The sequence below is a fragment of the Fundulus heteroclitus genome, chromosome 5 (assembly GCF_011125445.2).
Source record: "Fundulus heteroclitus isolate FHET01 chromosome 5, MU-UCD_Fhet_4.1, whole genome shotgun sequence".
Lineage (NCBI taxonomy): Eukaryota > Metazoa > Chordata > Actinopteri > Cyprinodontiformes > Fundulidae > Fundulus > Fundulus heteroclitus.
In genome coordinates, this window is record NC_046365.1 from 44,101,547 (window position 1) to 44,126,044 (window position 24,498).

Genomic DNA, 24,498 nt, shown 5'->3' on the forward strand with positions numbered 1-24,498 from the left:
GGACGGACGGACGGATCTGGGATTTATTATGGGTAAAAACCGTGCAGTTAGAGCATTAGGTGCTGTTATAAATAAAGTTTTAAAGTTGTGTCCTGACCTGGGCTATAAAACATGAACGGACACATCAGGTCTGTCCAGCTGAATCTTGGTCTCTGTCTGAATATGATCTGGTGTCTGAGGAGCCATGAGGGCTGGACACCTCCATGATGTACGGCACAAAAGAAAAACAATTAGCAAAGGTTGCTCTGATCCAAGGTAAGCTAAATAAAACATTAAGCTCTGAATTTACATCAACAACCCAAACCTTAACCATGGTTATGAAAAGATGGACATTAATTGAAACACTGACGGAGACTAGCAGGAGAAGGGACTTCCCTGGTGGCTGGTTCTGCCTTAAGGAGGGAGAACCGTGGGCTGAAGCCTTTAACGGATGTACCGTACAGATTACTGCACTTCAGGGGTGGATAGTTTTACCACAGCCGTTATGAAATCACCTCCAACCAGACGCACAGACTCGTCACTCAGCTGCACTTTCACAATGTACAGATTTTAAATTTTGTTGCAAGGCCCCAAGTAAAAACCAGAAGACAAAAGAACCATAATGACCAGATATTTTAGTCCGGAATGAAGCACCAATCCATAGAAACACCACTGATGTTGCTGTTTAGCTGGAAATGGCAGGAGTGTACTGCAGAGCCGCTTCTTACGGCTCCGTGTTTATTTCTGGTCACAGATAAAGTGATGAGGGGCAGCTGGCAGTAGAGTCACCGCTCTTCCACACTGAGAGGAGTCAGCTGAGGCGTCTGAATAGAAAGTCTCCTGCAACCAAACAGCACTTTGACTCGTCTTGTTACTGATAAGGGCTTCATTTATAAACTTGCCTTGTTAAAAGTCTCAATCAGGAGGTGTTCTATGCGTGTTTAATCAGAGGAAAATCACGGAGCGATGTGAGACGCTGCCAGAGGAACCGTTAAATTTCCTGTCTGGCCCAGGAACCCCTTCTACTAACAAGGTGCTGGAGATCAGGGTCCTTCTTGGACGTGTTAGCTATGTGTGCATCATTTTGACAGTTGTGTTTTAAGTAAAAAAACTTTTCGATTTTAGGGGGGCTGATTATGAATCATCTCCAACAGAAAGGTTTGAATCCAGCTTCCCTTGGGCAAAGCAGTAGACCCTGTGTTGTCTTCTGTCTATAAACCAGTTTCCGAGTAAATGGGTGAGTATGTACTGCAATGAGAGCCAAGAATAAAGTTTCTGCATGAACACGATCCACCAAATGTCACATCATGTCATTTAAGAGAATATGTGAATCATTTAAGGGGCCATGATGACACCAGAGGACCTCCTGAATGTGCTGGAGGATTTAGGAGAGGAAGAGTTCATTAAACTGAAGTGGTTGCTGCAGCAGAGCAGCAGTCTGCTGGGCTTCCCCGGCATCAGGAGGAGCCGTCTGCAGACAGCCAGCAGACAGGACGCCGTGGACCTGTTGGTCCAGACCTACAGCCTCTCTGGAGCTCTGCAGGTCATCAGAACGCTTTTAGAGAAGATCAACAGGAATGACCTGCTGCTCATGTTGTGCGCTAGCAGCTCAGGATCAGGTCAGTCACAAAAAGAGACTTGTGCACAAAAATGATGCTCAAACTGAAGATGTTCTCAGTTTATAATTTCCTGTCCTTCAGTGGATGTGGTGGATGTTAGGAGAACGTTGGAGACCACCAGACATTTGGCGTCTCTCATTCAGGCTCCTCTTCCTCTGGTTCAAAGGGAAGCTGTCGGTATGTAAAGAAGCCGTAATGTTTGAGTTTATCATGCTTTGCACTCACACATCTTTTAACATCCCCTTTCTTTGACTTGCATCAGAGATCCTTTACTATTCTATATGATTTTTATTGGAATCATGAAATGTAATCAGGACCAACATTGGATGGCACCTGGAGGCAGTGGAAGGAAATGCACTTCCTTCAAATAAAAACAAAAATAAAAAAAACAGTTTATTTCTATAGCTCTAATTAACATCACGTCATCATCAAGGTTCTTTCCAAAGTCAGACTCCATCAGATCCTCCAGGTTGGTGAGAAAGTTTCCTCTCTAAGGAAACCCAGCAGGTTGCATCAAGTCTCTCCAAGCAGCATTCACTCCTCCTGAAAGAGCGTAGAGCCACAGTGGACAGTCGTCTGCATTGTTGATGGCTTTGCAGCAATCCCTCATACTGAGCATGCATGAAGCGACAGTGGAGAGGAAAACTCCCCTTTAACAGGGAGGAGAACCTCCAGCAGAACCAGAACCAGGCTCAGTGTGAACGCTCATCTGCCTCCACCCACTGGGGCTTAGAGAAGACAGAGCAGAGACACAGAAAGCACAGAAGCTCACATTGACCCAGGAGTACTTTCTATGTTAGAGAAGACAGAGCAGAGACACAGAAAGCTCAGAAGCTCACATTGACCCAGGAGTACTTTCTATGTTAGAGAAGACAGAGCAGAGACACAGAAAGATTTCAGCAGCACTGGTTATAGACTTCAGACTTTATTTGTTCCCTGAAGGGCAATTCAATTACATCCAGTAGTAATAATAGCAGCCATTACATAATCAATACAGACAATAGAAAAGACAGAAGGAAAAGAAGCGACTTATAAAACTTAAAGAATCAACAACACATTTGTAAGAGAAAAAAGACTGGAGCTAAGACTTGAAGTAAAAATTAACAATAAAAGCTGAAGTTGAAGTTAACATTAAATATAAAGTGCAGAAATTAGCTAGCGCTCTTAAATCAGGACCTGAGAATCTACAGTTTGTTTAAAAGTCAGTGACTGAAGGGACAACAGAGTGTTTCAGTCTGTTGGTTCGACTCCTTGCTGGACGTATCTCCTACATGAAAGAAGGAGTTTAGACTGTGTACAGGGGGATTCAGGGAACCAAACCAGCAAAGAATGGAAATAAAATTAAATAAAACAACCATAAAACATTTTCATAAAAACACAATCAACGTTAAAACTCCTCAACTTTCTGAGAAAGTACGTACTGACATATTTGTAAGTGATAGAAAAGCTAAATGTAGCTTCTTAAGTGGCTTCATCTAAGAGAGAGACGGTCTAGCAGACAAACTCTTAACAGTCAACAGGATAAAATACAGTAAAGGTAGAGCCAACAGCTGCTGTAGTGTCTGTGAGCAAGGCAGAGCCAACAGCTGCTGTAGTGTCTGTGAGCAAGGCAGAGCCAACCACTGCAAGGCATCATCCACAGGAGGACGTCAGCAGGGAGATGCAGCTACTGTGGAGAGAAACACAGAAAGCAGACACAAAGAACCCCAGAGAGGTCAAATGTCAGAGAGAGATGAGGTCAAATGTCAGAGAGAGATGAGGTCAAAAGTCAGAGAAAGGTGAGGTCAAAGGTCAGCAGACTTAAACGGTTTCTTGCTTAATAAGACATAAGCTGATGCTGCCAGCTGGGCACTCTTCATGGTTTAATTACTCTGGTATTGTGTATAAATATGATATAAATATAAATTGTGTATAAATTGTATATTAATTACTCTGGTATTGTGTATAAATATGATATAAATATAAATTGTGTATAAATTGTATATTAATTACTCTGGTATTGTGTATAAAGCAATCTTCCTCTAATTTACGGCTCAAATCCAGCTTGTTACATCTTTCCTAACTGATGGCCATGCAGAAAGGTTCTCTCTGTCGATCCAGAGAAACATTTCAAGGAGTCCTGTTGCAGAACTGCATCTGATCACTTTGGTCGCGTAACATGGATGTTTGGAGCCAAGATGGCGTTTCTTACTCATTAGGCCACTCTCCTTACATCCAAACAGATCCAGTCACAGTTTCCCAGACAAAAGGAAAAATTGTTCCAGTTCGTCATTTATTGCTCACAGTGGGTCCTGTAGAATATAGAGCTCCTAACAACAGCCACATTGTTTAATTACCTCTGGTTGATGTCCCATCAGACTAACACTTTTCCCTGTCGGACAGATCCAATGGTTCCGGTTCCTGAACCAAAGCCCATCAGGTTCTACCAGCAGATGCTTCAGTCAAACTTCCAGGACAGGTTCCTGTGCGCACAGGAGGGCTGGGCAGAAGAGAAGCAGCGTCTGGTGGATATCTACACCGAGGTTTACGTTACCGCCGGCTGCGACGTTCACATCAACACGCAGCATGAGGTGCGGCAGATGGAGAAGGTGCTGAAGCCAGCAGCAGAGATACGAGTGAAGCCCAGAGACATGTTCCTCCATCCCTCAGGAGAGTACCAGCCCATCAGAACCGTCCTGACCAATGGGATCGCGGGGATTGGCAAAACCTTCCTTGTGCAGAAGTTCGTGTTGGACTGGGCTGAACAGAGATCCAACCAAGATGTGCATCTGGTTTTCCCCTTCACCTTCCGCCAGCTGAACCCGCTGAGAGCAGAACGCTTCAGTCTGGCGCAGCTCATCCATGAATGCATCCCAGAAACCGCAGACATCCAGGAGGAGGCCCTGAACTACGTCTTCCAGGCTCTGCAGTCCTCTGGAAACAGCAACTATGACAAAAGTCAATTCAAGCTGCTGTTTGTGCTGGACGGCCTGGACGAGAGCCGCCTTCACCTGGACCTCCACGCTGACCACATCCGATCTGTGGACGCCACAAAGACGAGCACAGCAGAGGTTCTGCTGAGGAAACTCATCAGTGGCAGGCTGCTGCGCTCGGCTCGACTCTGGATAACATCCAGACCGGCAGCCAGCGGTCAGATCCCTCGACAGTTTGTCAGCAGCGTGACGGAGGTCCGAGGCTTCACCGACCTTCAGAAGGAGGAGTACTTCAGGAAGAGGTTCAGAGACGAAGAGCAGGCCAGCAGGATCATCTCCCACATCAAGGCGTCGCAGAGCCTCCACATCATGTGCCACATCCCAGTCTTCTGCTGGATCACAGCCACCGTCCTGGAGGACATGCTGGCCAGCAGAGACACAGGAGAGCTGCCCAGCAGCCTGACTGAGATGTACACAGAGTTCCTGGTGTTCCACATGGACCGCACTAAGGAGAAATACGGCTCTGAGAAGTCTATTCAGTACATCGCATCCTTGGCAAAGCTGGCTTACCAGCAGCTGGAGAAGGGCAACATGATCTTCTACAGGAAGGACCTGATGGAGAGCAGCGTGGATCTCAAAGAGGCCTCGGTGTGCTCCGGGGTTTTCACAGAGATCTTCAGAGAAGAGCGAGGCAGGAGAGACAAAGAGAACAGGTTTAGCTTTGTCCATCTGAGCGTCCAGGAGTTCTTGGCTGCTCTTTATGTGCGCATGTCTCTCAGTAACGGCAGAAAAAAACTATTTTCACCACATAAGGCCATAAAGAGCAGCTCTATGTTGAAAAAAAGATCTTCCACAAAAGCCGAAGCTTACATTGACAGAGCCTTGGAGTCTCCAAACGGACACTTGGACCTGTTCCTCCGCTTCTTTCTGGGTCTGTCTCTGCAAACCAATCAAGTTAAACTGAGGGAGCTGCTGGTAACACCCTGGAGGAGCTCAGAGAGCAACCAAGACACAGTCCAGTACATCAAGAAGAAGATCAGTGAAAATCTTCCTCTGGAGAAAACTCTCAATCTGTTCTACTGTCTGAGTGAACTGGGTGACCGTTCTCTTGTGGAGGACATCCAACAGTACCTGAGCTCAGAAGGTCTCTCCACTGATAAGCTGTCTCCTGTCCAGTGGTCAGCGCTGACCTTCATCCTAATATCATCAGAAGAACATCTGGAGATCTTTGATCTGAAGAAATACTCTGCTTCAGACGAGGGTCTTCTGAGACTTCTGCCAGTGGTCAAAGCCTCCAGCAGAGCTCTGTAGGTGTACAGGTGACACTACCACACATCACCACATGTGTACAGGTGACATTACCACACATTACCACAGGTGTACAGGTGTTCAGAATTTAGTTCAATGCAGCATAAAGCCAGAAACTGGAGCCGTCAGCTGAGAGAGAGAAACTTTGGACAGTACCAATTTGGTTCCTACAACGAGGATCTCAGTCTTATCACTGTTTAGTTTCAAGAAGTTAGTGCAGAACCAAGATCGTATTTTTATAGGGAGGTGAAAGTGTAGAATTTGGTTTACTAGATAAATAGAGCTGGGTGTCATCAGCGTAGAGTGAAGATGGACATTAGAAGATATTGGAAAGGGAGGAAGGTATATCATGACACACAAACACAATGTTCACGGTTTATTTCATGCTCTGCAAATCTCTCATAAAGCTTTCTGTTTTTTATGTAGGATATGTTGGATATGTTAAAAGCAAGTTGGTGCATTAGTTTACCTTTTCTCAACTTTGTCAGAGAATAGCCGGCAGGTTGGGTAAAATAAGGCCTTTTTGAGCTGCTGTTTATCACCCAGTCCATATAATTTTTTCCCATGTATTGTGGGAGGTAGAATAAGTCAAATAGTTGGGGGATTCCTGCCCTCAAGGCCTTTACCCTCTCTGAGAAAGGCATCTGTTTTAAGATAAGCTAAGATAAAATAGGCTTTATTGATCTCATGTTGGAGAAATTCACTGGATTTCTCTGCTTTTAACCCATCCCCTTGGGGAGCAGTGGGCTGCCATGTGCGGCGCCCGGGGAGCAATCTGGGGTTAAGGGTCTTGCTCAGGGACCCAGAGTGCAGGCAGTTGGGATCGAACCGGGTACTTGCATCCTTCTCTGAGTGCAAGAGCACTGCTCTAACCACTAGGCCAACACCCCCCCTTTGTCATGACACGTACGAGGTTCACTCAGTCAGAAACGGTCACTTCAGTCGCCCATGATGCTGGATCACTAGACGCAGTGCAGGAACGTGCTTTCTGCCAGGCACCCTAAACCACCAGGAATGTTTCACAGCGGAGCGCCGCTGCGTGGTTGGACTCGGATCACACAAGAATTGCATAATCACATGATAGTAGTCTAGTTGTAAGCTTTAAATAAACTGAAAACCGTCACCCATGGTGTCAAGTATCAAGTGAGAGCCTCTGGTGGCTTTGTGCTGGAGCTGCAGGTAATGGCGTATTGATGTTTCAGAGTAGAATGCGATGTAAAGTCTGCACAGGTAGTCCTTTACTTGTAAACTCGACCGGATCCACTTTGCTTTCCATCAACTGACTTCCTGGCAGAACGATCCGCTCTGCTCTAGACTGACAAGGAGTTGGCACGGCGAGCGTCAAAACTAAAACAGTCGGGTTTGTAAGAGAAGCGGCGATCCAGAAATGCACCGCGGCGCACCGGGTGGAACCGCTCTGAATGATTAGAGTTGCTGTGATCAGCCGTGAAGGGGTGAGGCGGCGGCACGGCGGTGCTTCCACATTCAGTGAAACCCCGGAGTAAGAGTTCAGTATCGGTCGTAGAGACAATATTTCACAGTAACATGTCCTGAATTACACCATCTGTTGTTGACAACCACTGCTGAGGCCCCTCATCGGCTTCTAACACTGTCCTTCAGTTCTCTGTTGCTTTTTTAAACACAAAAGTGTGGTTGCCTCCGATTTAGGCCTGTTTGCTATTGATCACCCACATAATGGAGAATTTGCTCAGGCATGTCGCTTGTTAAGTGTGAGAGCCTTGCAGAGAGATGGAGTCAGGAATATGATGCTGCTGCCACGTCTCATTAAAACACATTCCCAATATGATGGGGATGTCCTTGTTATTGCTCAAGATCCTGCATGCCCTCCTGAGGTGGGAGCAAGTCACATTTTCAATCTGAGTGTGGGTTTGAATATTTGTGTCAGAGCTGCAGCTGTAATCAAAGTTTACTGTTGTCCTAAATATTATACCTGAAAGAGCAGCTGTAGCTCTGAGCTCCAGCTTTGACAACTAAACCTTAATCTGTGGCTTCAGTCAGTGTTTGGTTGGTTGGTCATGTCACGGGCAAATCCTCACATACTAACTAAACATTTAAGAACCAACCCAGTTAAGACATCTGAATGTTCAAATAGAAACCTTAAATGAAATGTACTAAAATAATTAAAATAGGCTACAGATATCCAAATAGAAAACTATAAGTATGCTAAATTTCATAAGTGGTTTGAAAAATTGTTTTCATGTTGTATTTCCTCTTCTGCTACCAAATATAAATCTTGGTATGATACAGAAAAGTTTACGTTATGAGTGTTATGTCTCATTATTACTGTGTCAGGTCACTGCATTCAGTAGCCAACAAGTCTCTACAAATGTGAACATCTAAGGTGGTTCTTAGCATAAACCCTTTCATTTCTTGTCTTCCAGGCTCGATGATTGCAACCTGTCAGAGAGAAGTTACGCAGCTCTGTCCTCATCTCTCAGCTGCCAGAGATCATGCCTGAGAGAACTTGACCTGAGTAACAACGATCTGCACGATTCAGGAGTAAAACTGCTGTCTGCTGGACTGGAGAGTTCACGCTGCAAACTGGAAATTCTCCGGTCAGGCAACAGCTCCGGGCGTTTAATTCAGACAGTCTAATCAGATTTAGATTCAAATGAACACATTTTAAATCTTCCTGTAATATTTAAATATTCTGACCATGTTTTCTGTCTATATCTAGACTTTCAGGCTGCATGATTACAGAGGAAGGTTGTGCTTCTCTGGCATCGGCTCTGACCTCCAACCCTGACCATCTGAAGGAGCTGGACCTGAACTACAATCATCCAGGAGAGAAAGGAATCAGTCTGCTGTTAGCCGGACTGAATAATCCACGCTGGAGACTAAACACCCTCAGGTAAAACGGACATGACAAGATTATCTATTCTCTTCTTAAAGGAGAAACCAGGGCCAGAGTCACCTCCTGTAGCATGCTAAGAACGATCATCATCTGATGGATATGTACAATTCTGACCGTCGCAAGTCTGTTCTAAATCAGAAAAACATCATATTTTCAAGTAAACCATGTTTTCTGGTCCTTTCAGTTTTTTTGTGTGACATTTTTCACACATTTTCATGGAAGTATCTGAAGGCTACTCAGCTTTATTCTATTATTCTTCCTCAGCCTGGAGCATTGTGGGGCAGAGAGGATGAAGCCTGGACTGTGGAAGTGTAAGCATTTTCTTCCTGACCAGAAGCACACGTTAGCGTCTTTAAAACACCAGATTATGTCTTGGTTTGACAGATGACGTGTGGTGGTGCATCAGTGTGTGCTGGTAATTTTTCATCTTTATTTAGTCTTTTGATAGACACTAAACAACAGTCCACAACTTCAAGACAGCCTTCACGGTAGACTGAAAGAGGTTGAATGCAGCTCAGCTTTTATACATGTTTTCTCTAATATAACTGGAAGCCATAACGAGTTAGTCGTCACCATTCAGGTTCTGCCTTACAGAACGTATTTCTCCACCTGATAAATCTTCTAATTCATGTTCAGCTGGGTCACCACTTCATTAAAAATGGATGAGATGGGTTGTTGTTGGTTCTTACAGTAAGTCTGTTTAAAACAGTGATTTTCATCCCTTCTTCAACAGTGTACAAAGCACGGAATAAAATCAGTTATTTATAGTAAAAGCTGATTATTTAAAAAAAAAATCAAATCAAAATATTAATATTAAAATTGAAATGAAAATAAAATATTCATAAGGGAGTGCTAATTATCATCAACTTAAAAAAAACTTTAAGTGGAGCGGGAGAGACAGACAGAGAGGAGGAAAATAAATAATGCATCTTGCTTTATATATTGCGCTGAACACAGTTTGGGTGACGATGACAAAAGCAAAACTGTAAAAATGGTGGAGATGGGGGTCGGCTGATCACCGCAGGTTTTCGGGCAGAGCGGAGACGCCACCAGATGCTTGAAGGCCTTGTTGACGGCGTCCTCTGTGGGTTTAGGTGCAGGCAGAGCTGGACAGCAGAGGGCTGTTGGTGAGGCGTGAACGTCTGATGATCAAAGCCACAACAGCAGCGGTTCAGATCCTCAGCAAGGCGACGCGTCATCAGCATGTGGAGGAGTTAGTTAAGGACTTCAGGCTCCTCCACGCTGAAGAGATGTCCTTTCTGGAGAGACTGTTCTCTATTTTCTCTCTGAAGTCTCTTTTTCCTGACTTGATCTTCTTTGTCAGCCTCAGCAAACAGGCTTACAGTTTTTTACAGTCGCTAGGACCCATTTTTCAATACTTAAGTCACTTTTTCAAAACTCTTCACACAGTTCTCCAAACCAACTTTCAGCTTGGCACAGCAGTTCATTTCACATTCAAAATGCACTAAAACTACCAAATCACTTCATACATATCTCAAATCAACACATTCTTCCATAACACTAGCAAAGGTTGACAGCCAACAAACACACTTTGTCACCCACAAAACAATGACCTAAAAAACACTAACAACATGTAGCATTATACAATCTTGGTTAATAATTCACTGCAATAGAGGTTACTGGAATGAATCAGACATGATGCAGAATGCTTCAATATATTTTATGTCTTTTATTTGTTTTTAGGAGTAATTCCAAAATACAAGAATTTGTATTCACATCATCCACTGATACAGATACAATAGTAATGCTAATCTACTCGGTCTTCTCCATTTGGCCACAGGTTCTCATCCACATCACATCTTATGTCATCTAGGGCAATACACCTAGGAAAGAATCTTCTGGCATGCCTGATCCATCCCTGACAATCTTCTGCTGATATGTCCAGGCATCCAGCATTCATTGCGTCCAGGAGGGACATTTGATTATGTGGATGGTGGTCATAAACCTTCCACCTCCATGAGGAAAAGAATTCCTCTATGGGGTTGAGGAATGGAGAGTAAGGTGGGAGGAAAAGTGACACCATTCTGGGATGGGCTGCAAACCACTCGGTGACTGCACGAGAGTGGTGAAATGCCACATTGTCCCATACAATTATAAATGTTGGTGGATTTCTTCTCTCTGCATCCCTTTCCTCACCTAGCACAACCCTTCCATAGAGATCATGCAGGAACGCAAGGAGACGTTCAGTGTTGTATGGCCCAATTAGTGGTTTGTGTAACAGCAGTCCATCAGTGGATATTGCTGCGCACATTGTGATGTTGGCACCCCTCTGGCCCGGGACATCCACTGTGGCTCTCTTCCCAATCACATTCCTTCCTCGTCGCCGTGTTTTGGCCAGGTTGAAACCTGCCTCATCCACAAAGATGAAAATGTGGGGCGTTTGCCTGCCTTCAATCTCCATGACTCTATAATAAATCCACAAGGCAACATAAGCTGTTACAGTAGTAAACATTACCTAAAAAAAAATTATTTGTGTGTGTTTTGTTCAAAAACAGTTCTGTATTTTATTGTGATCTTACCTGGACATATTGGTTCCTGAGTTGCTTGACATGTTCAGAGTTCCTCTCAAAAGGCACAGTTTACAACTGTTTCATCCTTACCTGATGTTTTTTCAGGACTCTAGAAATAGTTGTGATGCTTACACTGTGAATATTTGCAAAAGTAATGTTGTCTGCTAAAACTGTGTCTCGAATCTCAGTGAGTTTTATGCCATTGTTTCTGATGACCATATCAACAATGGCAGTTTCCTGCACATCAGTGAGCATCCTTCCTCTCCCACCTGTGTGAGGTAACCGTTGACTCCTAAGCAGAAATGCAGAAGCAATTACACACAAGTCTATTTACTTCTGTAATGTGCAACTCAGTCAAATGCCCTTGCAGAATACAAGTTACCTGTTGGTTTGCCGGAAAACTCTAACAATAGATGCCACTGTTGAGCGTTGCAGATTTGGCTGCACTCTCTGACCAGCCTCTCTCATTGAGAGACCATGATTTACTACATGATCAATTACAGTAGCTCTGATCTCATCTGAAACTACAGCTCTTGGTCTTCCTCTTATTCTTCTTCCACCACGCATACGTATCGCTCGCCCCCTCCCAGCCCCTCTTCTTCCTCTTTCAGCCACTTCTCTGGTTTCTGGCTGGGTCCATGTTTACATCACAATACAAAACTATTAAGCAGTTGTCTCCTTTTGTAATGAAATTGAAAGAGTAACACCTGTGTAGATGTTCATCTACAATGAGAATCAGCTGTGGTTGGTCCAATTGTCCACTTATTTTTATAGCATTTAATTTTAAGATGTAAAATATATTTCATTAAAATATTCCCGTAGAAATGTAGCAAATTGCTGTCTTATTCAGTTTTGTATTATGTTATTGTTTTGAACATAAGTTTAACAGTTTTGAAAACAGTATGTAAGCATGTGCAAATTGTCCTATAGGTACACAGAGTTTTGGCGGTTGTTGTGTCGAAGTGAGAAAAGAATTAATGTAATTTGAAAGATGTAGTCATTGAATGCATTTTGTGCCAAAGCAATGATAAATGATCCACAGTTTAGCCCACATATACTTCTGTTGTGCTCACTGTGTGAAGAGTTTTGAAAAAGTGACCTAAGTATTGAGAAATGTGTCCTAGTGACTGTAAAAAACTGTAAATCAGAGGAAACCAGACTTTCCCTGTTTATCACGTTTCCTCACCTGTCCAGGAATCTCTGTCAGTTCTGGAGGCTATGATCAACCTGCAGGTGGAGCGCTGCTGTTTCTAAGGACATGGAGGTCCATCCTCCTAGAACCAGTCCAGGTCAGATGTACCTGACTTAGAACACTTTATATTTTAGCTCTGGTCAGTTTATTGGCAGCTTAGAGGGAAGTCCAGACCTTTTCAGCTTCCTGAGGAAGAAGAGCCGTTGTTGGGCCTTCTTCACCAGGTGGAGGTGTTCTCAGTCCAGGAGGTCAGAGGAGATGTGGATGTCCAGGAACCTGATGCTGTCCACACCTCCACCACCTCCCCCTGTAGAGAGGAGGTGTCCTCCTGGACCTCCTCTAGTCTATTCTTACCTCCTTGGTCTGACTGGTGTTCAGGATCAGGACCACATCTGTGCAGAAGCTGTCCTGTGGACAGATTCCTCCACCTGAGCTGTGGATCTCTGCAGTTCCTCCAGAGTCACTATGGGCCTCTTGATCTTTGATCAGTGCTCCTTGGCCTGTAGGTTCAGGTGAACAGCCGTGTCCTGCTAGGTTTACAGCTGTTACTCTTTCCATCTCCAGATGAAGGAGTGAACAGAGCTCTGTGAGACTTTCTGAAGTCCTCACCAAGTCCTCCACCACAGTCAGGAGCACCAAACTGACAGCTGCAGTTTAGAAGGACAGAGCTTTTGCTAGATGCCGCGTAACGATGTTATCAGCTCGTCTTCCTGATGTGTGATTTTAACATGGCAGCTGGAAAGAAATGTAGGGTTGTACTAATTCAATTCAATTCAATTCAATTTTATTTATATAGCGCCAATTCATGAAACAGGTCATCTCAAGACACTTTACAAAGTCAAATTCAGAATCAGAATCAGAATCAGACATACTTTAATAATCCCAAATCCCAAAATCAATCAGATTATGCAGATTGGTCAAAAAATTCCTATATAAGGAAACCCAGCAGGTTGCATCAAGTCTCTCCAAGCAGCATTCACTCCTCCTGAAAGAGCGTAGAGCCACAGTGGACAGTCGTCTGCATTGTTGATGGCTTTGCAGCAATCCCTCATACTGAGCATGCATGAAGCGACAGTGGAGAGGAAAACTCCCCTTTAACAGGGAGGAGAACCTCCAGCAGAACCAGAACCAGGCTCAGTGTGAACGCTCATCTGCCTCCACCCACTGGGGCTTAGAGAAGACAGAGCAGAGACACAGAAAGCTCAGAAGCTCACATTGACCCAGGAGTACTTTCTATGTTAGAGAACAGAAGACAGACAGAGACACAGAAAGCTCAGAAGCTCACATTGACCCAGGAGTACTTTCTATGTAGAGAAGACAGAGCAGAGACACAGAAAGCTCAGAAGCTCACATTGACCCAGGAGTACTTTCTATGTTAGAGAAGACAGAGCAGAGACACAGAAAGCTCAGAAGCTCACATTGACCCAGGAGTACTTTCTATGGTAGAGAAGACAGAGCAGAGACACAGAAAACACGGAAGCTCACATTGACCCAGGAGTACTTTCTATGTTAGAGAAGACAGAGCAGAGACACAGAAAGCACAGAAGCTCACATTGACCCAGGAGTACTTTCTATGTTAGAGAAGACAGAGCAGAGACACAGAAAGCTCAGAAGCTCACATTGACCCAGGAGTACTTTCTATGGTAGAGAAGACAGAGCAGAGACACAGAAAACACGGAAGCTCACATTGACCCAGGAGTACTTTCTATGTTAGAGAAGACAGAGCAGAGACACAGAAAGCACAGAAGCTCACATTGACCCAGGAGTACTTTCTATGTTAGAGAAGACAGAGCAGAGACACAGAAAGCTCAGAAGCTCACATTGACCCAGGAGTACTTTCTATGGTAGAGAAGACAGAGCAGAGACACAGAAAGCTCAGAAGCTCACATTGACCCAGGAGTACTTTCTATGGTAGAGAAGACAGAGCAGAGACACAGAAAACACGGAAGCTCACATTGACCCAGGAGTACTTTCTATGTTAGATGGTAATAGAGGATGATCTGCCTCCCCTGATGATGTCACAGCTAACAGAACGCCAGACCAGGTGTACCTTCTATGAAGAGAAAAATGACAGAGAACAAAAAGTTAAAAACTGAAATGATGATGCAATGCAATGTAATTCCCATCAGAAACAGAATTTCTCAGTGTTGTTAAAATTTCTCTCGTTGTGTTAGAAACCTCTCAAAGCGCTGTGGGGTGTCCTATTGTGTCGCCTGCTGGTAAATCCAGAAGCTGAGCAGCGCCGCTGACCCGCTGTCCCTCCTTCTGTCCGTCAGACGGCTGCGAACTCTCTCTGGACCTGAACACCATCAGCAGGAAGATGAACCCCGTGGAGCTGAGGCGGGTCTACGGCACGAGAAAGGAGCGGCCGTACCGGGACCACGCCGAGCGCTTTGGGAGCTGCCAGGTGCTGTGTGGAGCCCCTCTGGTGGGGCGCTGTTACTGGGAGGTCATGTGGTGGGGGGGCGTCTACGTGGCCGTGAGCTACAGGGGAATCCAGCGCAAAGGCGTGGGCCCTGAGTCCTGGTTTGGGTGGAATGATCAGTCGTGGAGTATGCTCAGCAGTTATGGTGGAGATTGTGTGTTCTGGCACGGCGGCAGAAAGAAAGTCCTGCGGCTGAAGTCCTTCTCGTTCTACAGCAGGATAGGAGTCTATGTGGACCCTGCTGCCGGGGTCCTGTCCTTCTACAGCGTCTCAGGGGACACTCAGGTCCACCTCCACACCTTCAAAACCACCTTCACAGAACCGCTCTACGCCGGCTTTGGTTTCTGGCGCGCAGGTTCTTCCTTTTCTCTGTTTTGTTCATAGGTGAGACTGGAGCACTGAAAAATCATGAGTTCAAAATCCTCTACAGTGGCGCAAAAGTAGCAGTTATTACAAACTGAAAGACTGAAATGACACTGAGGAGCTCACAGCATTTAACATTCTATATAGAATATGTTGTAAGTTAATAAAAACAGCTGAGGCTCCAGTGAATTATTTATCTGTGTTGTCCTTCAGTTCTGCTTCTTATCTGTTAAACCCAGGCAGCTGATGTTTACTGCTGTCTGGTTCACGTTGTTCTGCTCAGCAACAACTCACAACAAAACGTCATCTTCTTTAAGAGAAATGTGCATGTACAAAATATGTGCATTTACACGTAAACCTGTATATAAATACAGCTTTATATCAGGACATACAAGTTCAAACCATCCATCTTCTCCTGCTTATCCGGTCGGGTCGTGGGGGTAGATAGACTTTATTGTCCCCATGGGGAAATTTGTCTTAGACATCGGATGCTAAACAAAGCTGCTTCAGCAATTAAAAATACTACAAACAATAAAAATCATCTGAACAGAATAAAGGGTACTACCAAGACATGTAATTTAAATCCCATATTAAACAGGTTTCCAGAGTTTTCTTTTTTCACGGCCCCAAACTTGGCATCTCCAGATAGAATCAGCACAGAGAATCGTCTCCAACCAGGACGGAAACGAGGAGCTGGTACAGCCCCCCCCCCCCCTCCCCACCCCCCCAGAGCATCGCAAGCAGCCGCTGGAGGCCCCCAAAGCCCCAGATTTCCAAAAACATTTACAGATGGAGGAGTCCAGACATTGGTGGTTTATTAGGGGTCATTGACAATAAGTAATTAATTGTTAGTAAAACCATCATTTTAATTAATGCAATCTTTCCCATAAGTGAAATTGGTAGCAATTTCCATCTGTCAAGATCCTCTTTTATCTCTTTTAAAAGAGGGATGTGGTCAAGTTTTGGTAAATCCACCAATTTAGACGACACAGTAATACCCAAATATTTAATACTCCCTGATTACAGTTCTTAATCTATAGGGGGTTCTGTAATGAGCAGTTAATTGGCAGTACTGTAGATTTAGACCAATTTATAGAGTAATCTGAGACTTTTGAGAAAGTTTCTAGTAATCTAATTACTTGAGAGAGAGAAGTGTTTGAGTGCTGGAGATTAAGTAATACACCATCTGCATAAAACTAATCCTATGCTCTATCTTCATGCATTTTATACCTTTAACAACATTAGTTTGTCTAATTGTTGCTGCTAGTGGTTCAATAAAGTGAGAGGGAAAGCCTAGCGCCCCTCTGGAGACAAAAGCTGGAAGATGTTTGATTTTTTTGTCCTGACACAGGATGTTAGGACGCTGTATACAATTTTTAACCAATTTCTAAAAAAAGTTCCAAAACCAAATTTATGTAGAGTAGCAAATAAACATTTGCAGTCAAATGTTTTTAGAGCTGTTGAATATGTCAGAACTTTCTATTTGCTGCTCTATCTAGAATCCACAGCCCAGCATGTTTTAAACTAGACTGACCCTCTTACAGATGACTTCTTTAAATAGTCAGTGTTTTAAATTCTGTCTGATGTAACATTTAACAGTTCTATTTTTTTAAATAGTCTGTGTGGATGCTATTCATATATGATTTCTTACATGTAATGTTTTTTTTTAATCTATTTTTACTTTTTGCCAGATCTCTCATGAAAAAGAGATTATTAATATCAATGGTGACTTTCCTGGTTAAATAAAGTTTTCTCTAAATAAATAAGAAGGTGCTTCAGTCAAACTTTCAGGGCAGGTTCATGTGTGCGGAGGAGGGCTGGGCAGAAGAAAAAATGCAGAAGTTTCCCTCAGGAGAGTATTAGCCCATCAAAACGGTTCTGACCAACGGAACAGCAGGGACTGGAAAAACCTTATTGTGCAGAACTTTGTGCTGGACTGGGCTGAACAAAATTATCACCCCCGTCAGCAATTTCAATGCGGCGCAGGCGAAGTTAAAGTGTAAACTAGCAGACGTAAACCGGAACCAGCAGAAAGCCAAAGTCCACATGACTTTGGCCCTGGAGACATTTTACGGTTTATTAGGAGCTCAGAAACCAGCAGAACCAGCCGGATCCTTCATGTTGGTGAGTTAACTTTACCCGCTGGTTTAGTTTACTCATTTTATTTGTCTTTCATTAGATGTCTGCTTGTAAAACGGCCTTTATGTGAACACTTCCTTTTTTCAACATTTCGGGTGAAGCAACAAAGTTACAAACTCCTTTCATATTGTTCAACACTTAGTTCTCCATGTGGCTGACCCGGGTTCGGTTCTGGCCCGGGTTAATTTACTGCATGTCTCCACCTTCCCCCCCCCCCCCCCTCTCTCTAAAACCCTGTCTGCTGTCAGCCTACTTTGATAAAAACGAGCCACTGGCGCCGTAAAAAGATGGTTTCTCTGGTGCTGAATGAGGAAATGGACGCGCCTGTTTCCTGAGTAATAATATTGCAGTAATTCTCAGGACCTTTTTCAGATTTTTTACTAAATGTCTTTCTGCTCTCAGGTTTGTTGTCAGGTTTGACTTCAAAGTTTAATTATTTCTTTCCTCCTTTTGGTTTGTGATTGCTGATTACTGTAGATCTCTTAGATGAAAAATACGATACCTATGAAAAAGGTGTTTAAACAGTAATTTTTAGGCCCTATTCATTTCACATTTTCATCATTCAGTATTGTCAGGGTTTCAGCACTGAATAAATATCTCAGCTAGTTTGTTTCTGGATAACAGGAAATGGCTCAAATTGGATTTAGAACCGAAATTATTTGTGGACTCAGAAACAGAAATAATGAAAAACAATGAATGAATTGAGTTAAAAAAAAAAACAACCTGAAATAATAAACAGTAAAAAATCAAATATCAAGGAATTACATGTAACAATGGTTTTAAAACATGTGAAAACATGCAAATATTAGGAATAACTAGAGTAGAAATAATATAATACAATAATAATAATAATAATATATTATAATGCTTTCAGCACTTTTCCAGTTTTTTGGGAGTTTGTTCCAGATCAGTGGAGCATAGGAACTAAATGCTGCTTCTCCATGTCTGGTTCTGGTTCTGGTTCTGCAGAGCAGATTCTACTAAATATAAACATGGATTAGTTTCTCCAGATCATGCTGAGACATCAGTCCTTTAATCCTGGAAATGTTCTCCAGGTTCTAGAAGGTCCACTTTGTCTTCAGATGGAGGTTCAGGTGTGAGTCCATCACTACTGCCAGGTTTCAGGCCTGATCAGTGGTTCCTAGCTGAAGCAGCTGAAGCTGTGAGCTAACTCTGGATCTCTCCTCTATTGGTCCAGAAATTATTCCTTCAGTTTAGTTTTTATTCAGCTAAAGAACATTTTGTCTCCTCCTGCATTGATTTCTTCTATTTCCTCAGAGGCTGAACTGGTTCATAGTCACCTGGTGACATGGTGATGTAGAGCTGTGTGTCGTCTGCATAGTGATGGTAGCTGATGATGTTTATGATCTGAGCTAGAGGAGCATGTAGATCTAGAACAGGAGGAACCCAGGATGGAACCTTGGAGAACCCCACATGTGATTTATGTCGTCTCTGATGTAAAGTTACCTGCTGATCAGTGGTTCCTAGCTGAAGCAGCTGAAGCTGTTTAATGTTTTCTGAACAAGATGAACAACTTTAGAGAAGAAGTCCTTCTTTTAGAAGTTGTGGTAACTTCAACATGTCTTCGTTCATCTGAGGTTAAATCAACTGTTAAATGTTTTCCTTCTTCGTTTAAACCAAAGTTAAAACCTGTTTGCTTAGAGTTGCCTTTAAATGTTAATGTTTTAGTTTGTGTCTGATATCTGAGCTGCTGCTGTTCCTCTGAGACGTTCCTCTGAGACGTTTTCTTGGTTCTGTTCATGTTCTGCGCTGCTCTACAGATAATACGGCCTTGCTTTAAAGAAAGCTATCAGGCTGTTAGCGTGCTGTTAGCGTGCTGTTAGCGTGCTGTTAGCGTGCTGTTAGCGTGCTGTTAGCGTGCTGTTAGCTACGTGACCTTCTTCTGGTCGTCCCCTTAAAGCGCTCCTCCACCATTTGTACTTAACAATTCAAGTTGAATTATTTCTGCAGAAATCATCACATTAATTAAAATCAAGTGTCCTAAAGTTTATTGATTTTTATTTTGCAAATCATGCTGTAAAACGTTATTTCATCAAATAATGTTTTATATAACTCAGGATTTGCGTTGTGAATGGGTTGAAACATACCGCATGTTGTTCTAAATTAGTTAAGCTAATTTAATCTCATTCCATGTTCTTTAAGATGAACTTTGATTCTTTAACTCAGATCTGCTGTGAACCAGGATTCACTGAATTATTCTGATGGTGATCAACATTTTATTTAGTCTTTTTCTGTCGTTTTGTGTGTAAATAGTTCCTTAGCTTCTTTAATGTTAATTTTGCTAAGTAGTTTAGTTAAGTTTCACTAGCCTAGTAGAGAGGATTTGTTGATTGAAACGTTGTGTTAATTCAGATAAACAGCATTCTATAGTGATGTTCTCTGGGTGAATATTTGATTAAACATTAAATAACTTAACCCAGCCTTAGCTCCACTAAATGCTGAATGTTCGCATCAGGAGCTGCCATGACACCAGAGGACCTCCTAAACACTTTGGATAATCTTGGCAATGAGGAGTTCATCAGATTCAAATGGTTCCTGCAGCAAATGGACGGCCTTCACGGCGTCCCGGCCATCAAGAAGAGCGCGCTCCAGACGGCGGAGCGAGAGGACGCCGTTGATGTGATGGTTCAGACTTACACGCTTCCTGGAGCTCTGAGCGTCAGCAGGAAGGTTTTAGAAAAGATCAACAGGTACGATCTGCTGCAGAGTTTATCAGTCAGCAGCTCAGACCCAGAAGGTCAGTCACAGAAACACGCCATGCTGAACTCTGATTAACGCATTTTACTGGTGACACTCTGTAAAATAACCTGTGCCTGTCAGTCCATGATGTCAGTGATGCTGAGGAGTCGTCTGGGAACTCAGGACCCGCCTCCTCTCAGACTCAGGCACCTCCTCGTCAGAGAGACGGTAAAACTTTGGTTCTTTGGAGTCTTCTGTCTGTCATGGAAGTCACCTTTAGTTTAACAGTGAAGACGTGTTTATCCACTAAATCATGCCAGAGCTGCCAGAATCATGTTTACTCCTGACATTACACACAAAAAGCTTATGATGCAGAGAACAGCAACTCACATTAATCTGTCGTTATAATTTAGTTATTTCTAATTTATAGCAACAATTGCTGTGATTATTTCCTTTTACCTGCTCTACAAAAAAATAAACAAATTAGACTATCTGTACTTTGCCAGTTTAATGAAAGATTTTAATGCACCAAAATCTGCATTTAAGTAAAAGTCATTGGATAGATGGAGCCTTATTAACTATGAAATTAAAGATCATGTGGGATTATTAAAAGAGAAATATTTTGTGTTGTAACATTCAGTCGTAACATCTTGTCTGTGATAATTTTGCCCTAATACAAATAAAAAGTTTCCATCTGCACCAGCGCTGATTAGCTAAGTCTCAAAATGCGGTTGGAGGGCCGCCATTGGCCCCCGGGCCGCATGTTGGACACGCCTGCTGTAAATCATGTAGACGAGTTAGTTCCCTGAAGACGAGCTGGAAATGCTGCAGCTTTATATTTCCTGTCTGTCTGAGCAGAAAACAGCTCAGATGGTCACATTTTACTCATTTCTACCTTTCTGGTGGTTCCAGTTCGTCATTTATTGCTCACAGTGGGTCCTGTGTAGAATATAGAGCTCCTAACAACAGCCATATTGTTTAATTACCTCTGGTTGATGTCCCATCAGACTAACACTTTTCCTGTCGGACAGATCCGATGGTTCCGGTTCCTGAACCAAAGCCCATCAGGTTCTACCAGCAGATGCTTCAGTCAAACTTCCAGGACAGGTTCCTGTGCGCACAGGAGGGCTGGGCAGAAGAGAAGCAGCGTCTGGTGGATATCTACACCGAGGTTTACGTCACCGCCGGCTGCGACGTTCACATCAACACGCAGCATGAGGTGCGGCAGATGGAGAAGGTGCTGAAGCCAGCAGCAGAGATACGAGTGAAGCCCAGAGACATGTTCCTCCATCCCTCAGGAGAGTACCAGCCCATCAGAACCGTCCTGACCAACGGGATCGCGGGGATTGGCAAAACCTTCCTTGTGCAGAAGTTGGTGTTGGACTGGGCTGAACAGAGATCCAACCAAGACGTGCATCTGGTTTTCCCCTTCACCTTCCGCCAGCTGAACCCGCTGAGAGCAGAACGCTTCAGTCTGGCGCAGCTCATCCATGAATGCATCCCAGAAACCGCAGACATCCAGGAGGAGGCCCTGAACTACGTCTTCCAGGCTCTGCAGTCCTCTGGAAACAGCAACTATGACAAAAGTCAATTCAAGCTGCTGTTTGTGCTGGACGGCCTGGACGAGAGCCGCCTTCACCTGGACCTCCACGCTGACCACATCCGATCTGTGGACGCCACAAAGACGAGCACAGCAGAGGTTCTGCTGAGGAAACTCATCAGTGGCAGACTGCTGCGCTCGGCTCGACTCTGGATAACATCCAGACCGGCAGCCAGCGGTCAGATCCCTCGACAGTTTGTCAGCAGCGTGACGGAGGTCCGAGGCTTCACCGACCTTCAGAAGGAGGAGTACTTCAGGAAGAGGTTCAGAGACGAAGAGCAGGCCAGCAGGATCATCGCCCACATCAAGGCGTCGCAGAGCCTCCACATCATGTGCCACATCCCAGTCTTCTGCTGGATCACAGCCACCGTCCTGGAGGACATGCTGGCCAGCAGAGACACAGGAGAGCTGCCCAGCAGCCTGACTGAGATGTACACAGAGTTCCTGGTGTTCCACATGGACCGCACTAAGGAGAAATACGGCTCTGAGAAGTCTATTCAGTACATCGCATCCTTGGCAAGCTGGCTTACCAGCAGCTGGAGAAGGGCAACATGATCTTCTACAGAAAGGACCTGATGGAGAGCAGCGTGGATCTCGAAAGAGGCCTCGGTGTGCTCCGGGGTTTTTCACAGAGATCTTCAGAGAAGAGCGAGGCAGGAGAGACAAAGAGAACAGGTTTAGCTTTGTCCATCTGAGCTGTCCAGGAGTTCCTGGCTGCTCTTTATGTGCGCATGTCTCCCAGTAACGGCAGAAAAAACGCCTTATTCACACAGCGACCAATAAAAAACATTCGACTTATACTAACCAAAGCATCCTCAGCTAAGATCCACAGGATTTACATCGACCGAGCCTTGGAGTCTCCAAACGGACACTTGGACCTGTTCCTCCGCTTCTTCCTGGGTCTGTCTCTGCACAGAAACCACGGTAAGCTGAAGGGGCTGCTGGATGGGGTGAGCAGCAGTCAGGGCACGAATCAGAAAACGGTCGGCTACATCAAGAAGAAGATCAGCGAGAACCTGTCTGCAGAGAAAAGCATCAACCTGTTCCACTGCCTGAACGAGCTGGACGAGCGTTCCCTGGTGGAGGACATCCAGCAGTCCCTGAGCTCCGGACGTCTCTCCACAGACAAGCTGTCCCCGGCTCAGTGGTCCGCTCTGGTCTTTCCTCCTCCTCTCAACAGATCTGCTCGTCTTCGACCTGAAGAAGTACTCTGCTTCAGAGGAGGCTCTGCTGAGGCTGCTGCCGGTGGTCAGAGCCTGCAGCACGGCTCTGTAGGTGAAAGCGTGAGGAGGCTGCAGTAATCATGTGTCTGTGAAAACAGCAGATTAGCGGCTGGACGCACCGTCACCGACCTTTCTCCTCCTCTCAGGCTGGGTGGATGTGAGCTGACGGAGCGAGGCGGTGCAGCTCTGGGCTCTCTGCTCTCCTCCTGCTCGGCTCTGAAGGATCTGGACCTGAGCAACAACCTCCTGCAGGACGCTGGAGTGAAGCGGCTGCTGGCTGGCATGGGCGGTCCAGACTGCCAGCTGGAGGCTCTGCGGTACGGAAACCTCTGGTTCTGCTTCAGTCACGCTCTGGTGCCAAACCAAAAGGGAAGTTTTATTACTCCAGGAACAGCCAATAACGTCTAAATGGGCTTTTATTATGACAGAGAGAGAGATGCATGCAAATAACATGTGATCTGCCTGATATTAACAGAAAACATTCCTCCACCACATTCTGATGAAACAAAACGACTTTCCTGCTTACGTCTTTCATTATTCCCCTTAAACATGTACAACATTTCACATGAAATAACAGAAATATGATAGAAATATCTTTTTTTGTCCGTCAGACGTCCACTTTATCAGTTAAATTAAACAGCTACAGATTACAGGAAGCTACAAATAATAAACTGGTTAATATAATAAATATAATGTTAAAAATAACATTTGCTGTTCAGGATGGATGAAGGTGTCCTGCTTCATGGGCCGTTTAGCTTTACATGCAGATTTGACTTTATTGGGTTGAAGTTACTAACCGTAGTTCAAACATTTCAGTTTTTACTCGTTTATTTGCATCAGACTGATAAAAATCAAGCTTCTGCTGCAGGTTATTATTACTAAACCTATCAAAAGGTTGTAAAGGGCTGTCATTAACCTTCTTATGCTTTCCAGAATTCTGGCTAAATTAAAAAGACAGCCACCCTTAATTTCCTGGATAATAATGATAATAAACGAGTGATACAGCCAGATGTGTCCCTCTATCAGGTTACAGCAGGTTGGCATCAACAGGACAAAGCTGCCAGGACTTGTCCTCCGTCCTCGGCTCAGAGTTCTGCTGTCCTGAGGGAACTGGACCTGAGCAGCAAACGAGCTGCAGGACTCAGGAGTGAAGCTGCTCTGTGCGGCGCTGGAAGGTCCTCGCTGTCCTGTGGAAACTCTCAGGTCAGAACCACCACAGCGTCCTTTGAGCTTTAAAGATTATGTCAGGATGTTCCACCAGCTTTCTATCTAAAGCAGCTGCTGAAGGAGGAGCAAGTATCTAACTATTTCAACGAAATTGATAAGGGAACATTATTAAAATAACTTAAAACGAAAGGTTTGATGCTATAAAGGTATCCTCAGAGGAGAGCGTCCATCAGGCTCTGCCTCCTCGGTCCTCCAGCCAGACCACCAACACACACTTCTGTTTGCCGGCAGGTTAAATCAAACGTCTCTCACAGACCGAGGCTGCGAGGCGCTCGCGTCGGTGTTCTGCTGCTCCGAGTCCTCCAAGCTGAGACAGCTGGAGCTGGATAACAACGACCTCGGCGACGCAGGAATACGGTTTCTCTCGGCTGGACTTCAGAGTTCTCACTGCATTCTGGAAACTCT

General features: G+C 44.4%; 1 protein-coding gene, 1 long non-coding RNA gene and 1 pseudogene across 2 annotated transcripts; 2 read left to right on the plus strand and 1 right to left on the minus strand.

The window, feature by feature from the left end:
- Positions 1-852: 852 nt before the first annotated feature.
- On the plus strand, positions 853-15,217 carry LOC105919297 (NLR family CARD domain-containing protein 3; the record flags this gene model as incomplete). The annotated part of the gene is given in 8 exon segments (XM_021311751.2): positions 853-1,216; positions 1,320-1,598; positions 1,680-1,775; positions 3,981-5,817; positions 8,221-8,394; positions 8,517-8,690; positions 8,958-9,004; positions 14,693-15,217. Coding segments are annotated over 8 exon segments (3,136 nt in total), but the record flags the coding sequence as incomplete, so codon positions are not given.
- Positions 3,190-22,795, minus strand: LOC118563250. The gene is made up of 4 exons (XR_004931135.1): positions 22,684-22,795; positions 22,449-22,551; positions 5,081-5,184; positions 3,190-3,267 (listed from the first exon to the last, which is right to left on the minus strand). It is a non-coding gene; the product is annotated as an uncharacterized LOC118563250 (long non-coding RNA).
- On the plus strand, positions 17,106-23,402 carry LOC118563249 (annotated as a pseudogene).
- The last annotated feature ends 1,096 nt before the right edge of the window (positions 23,403-24,498 follow it).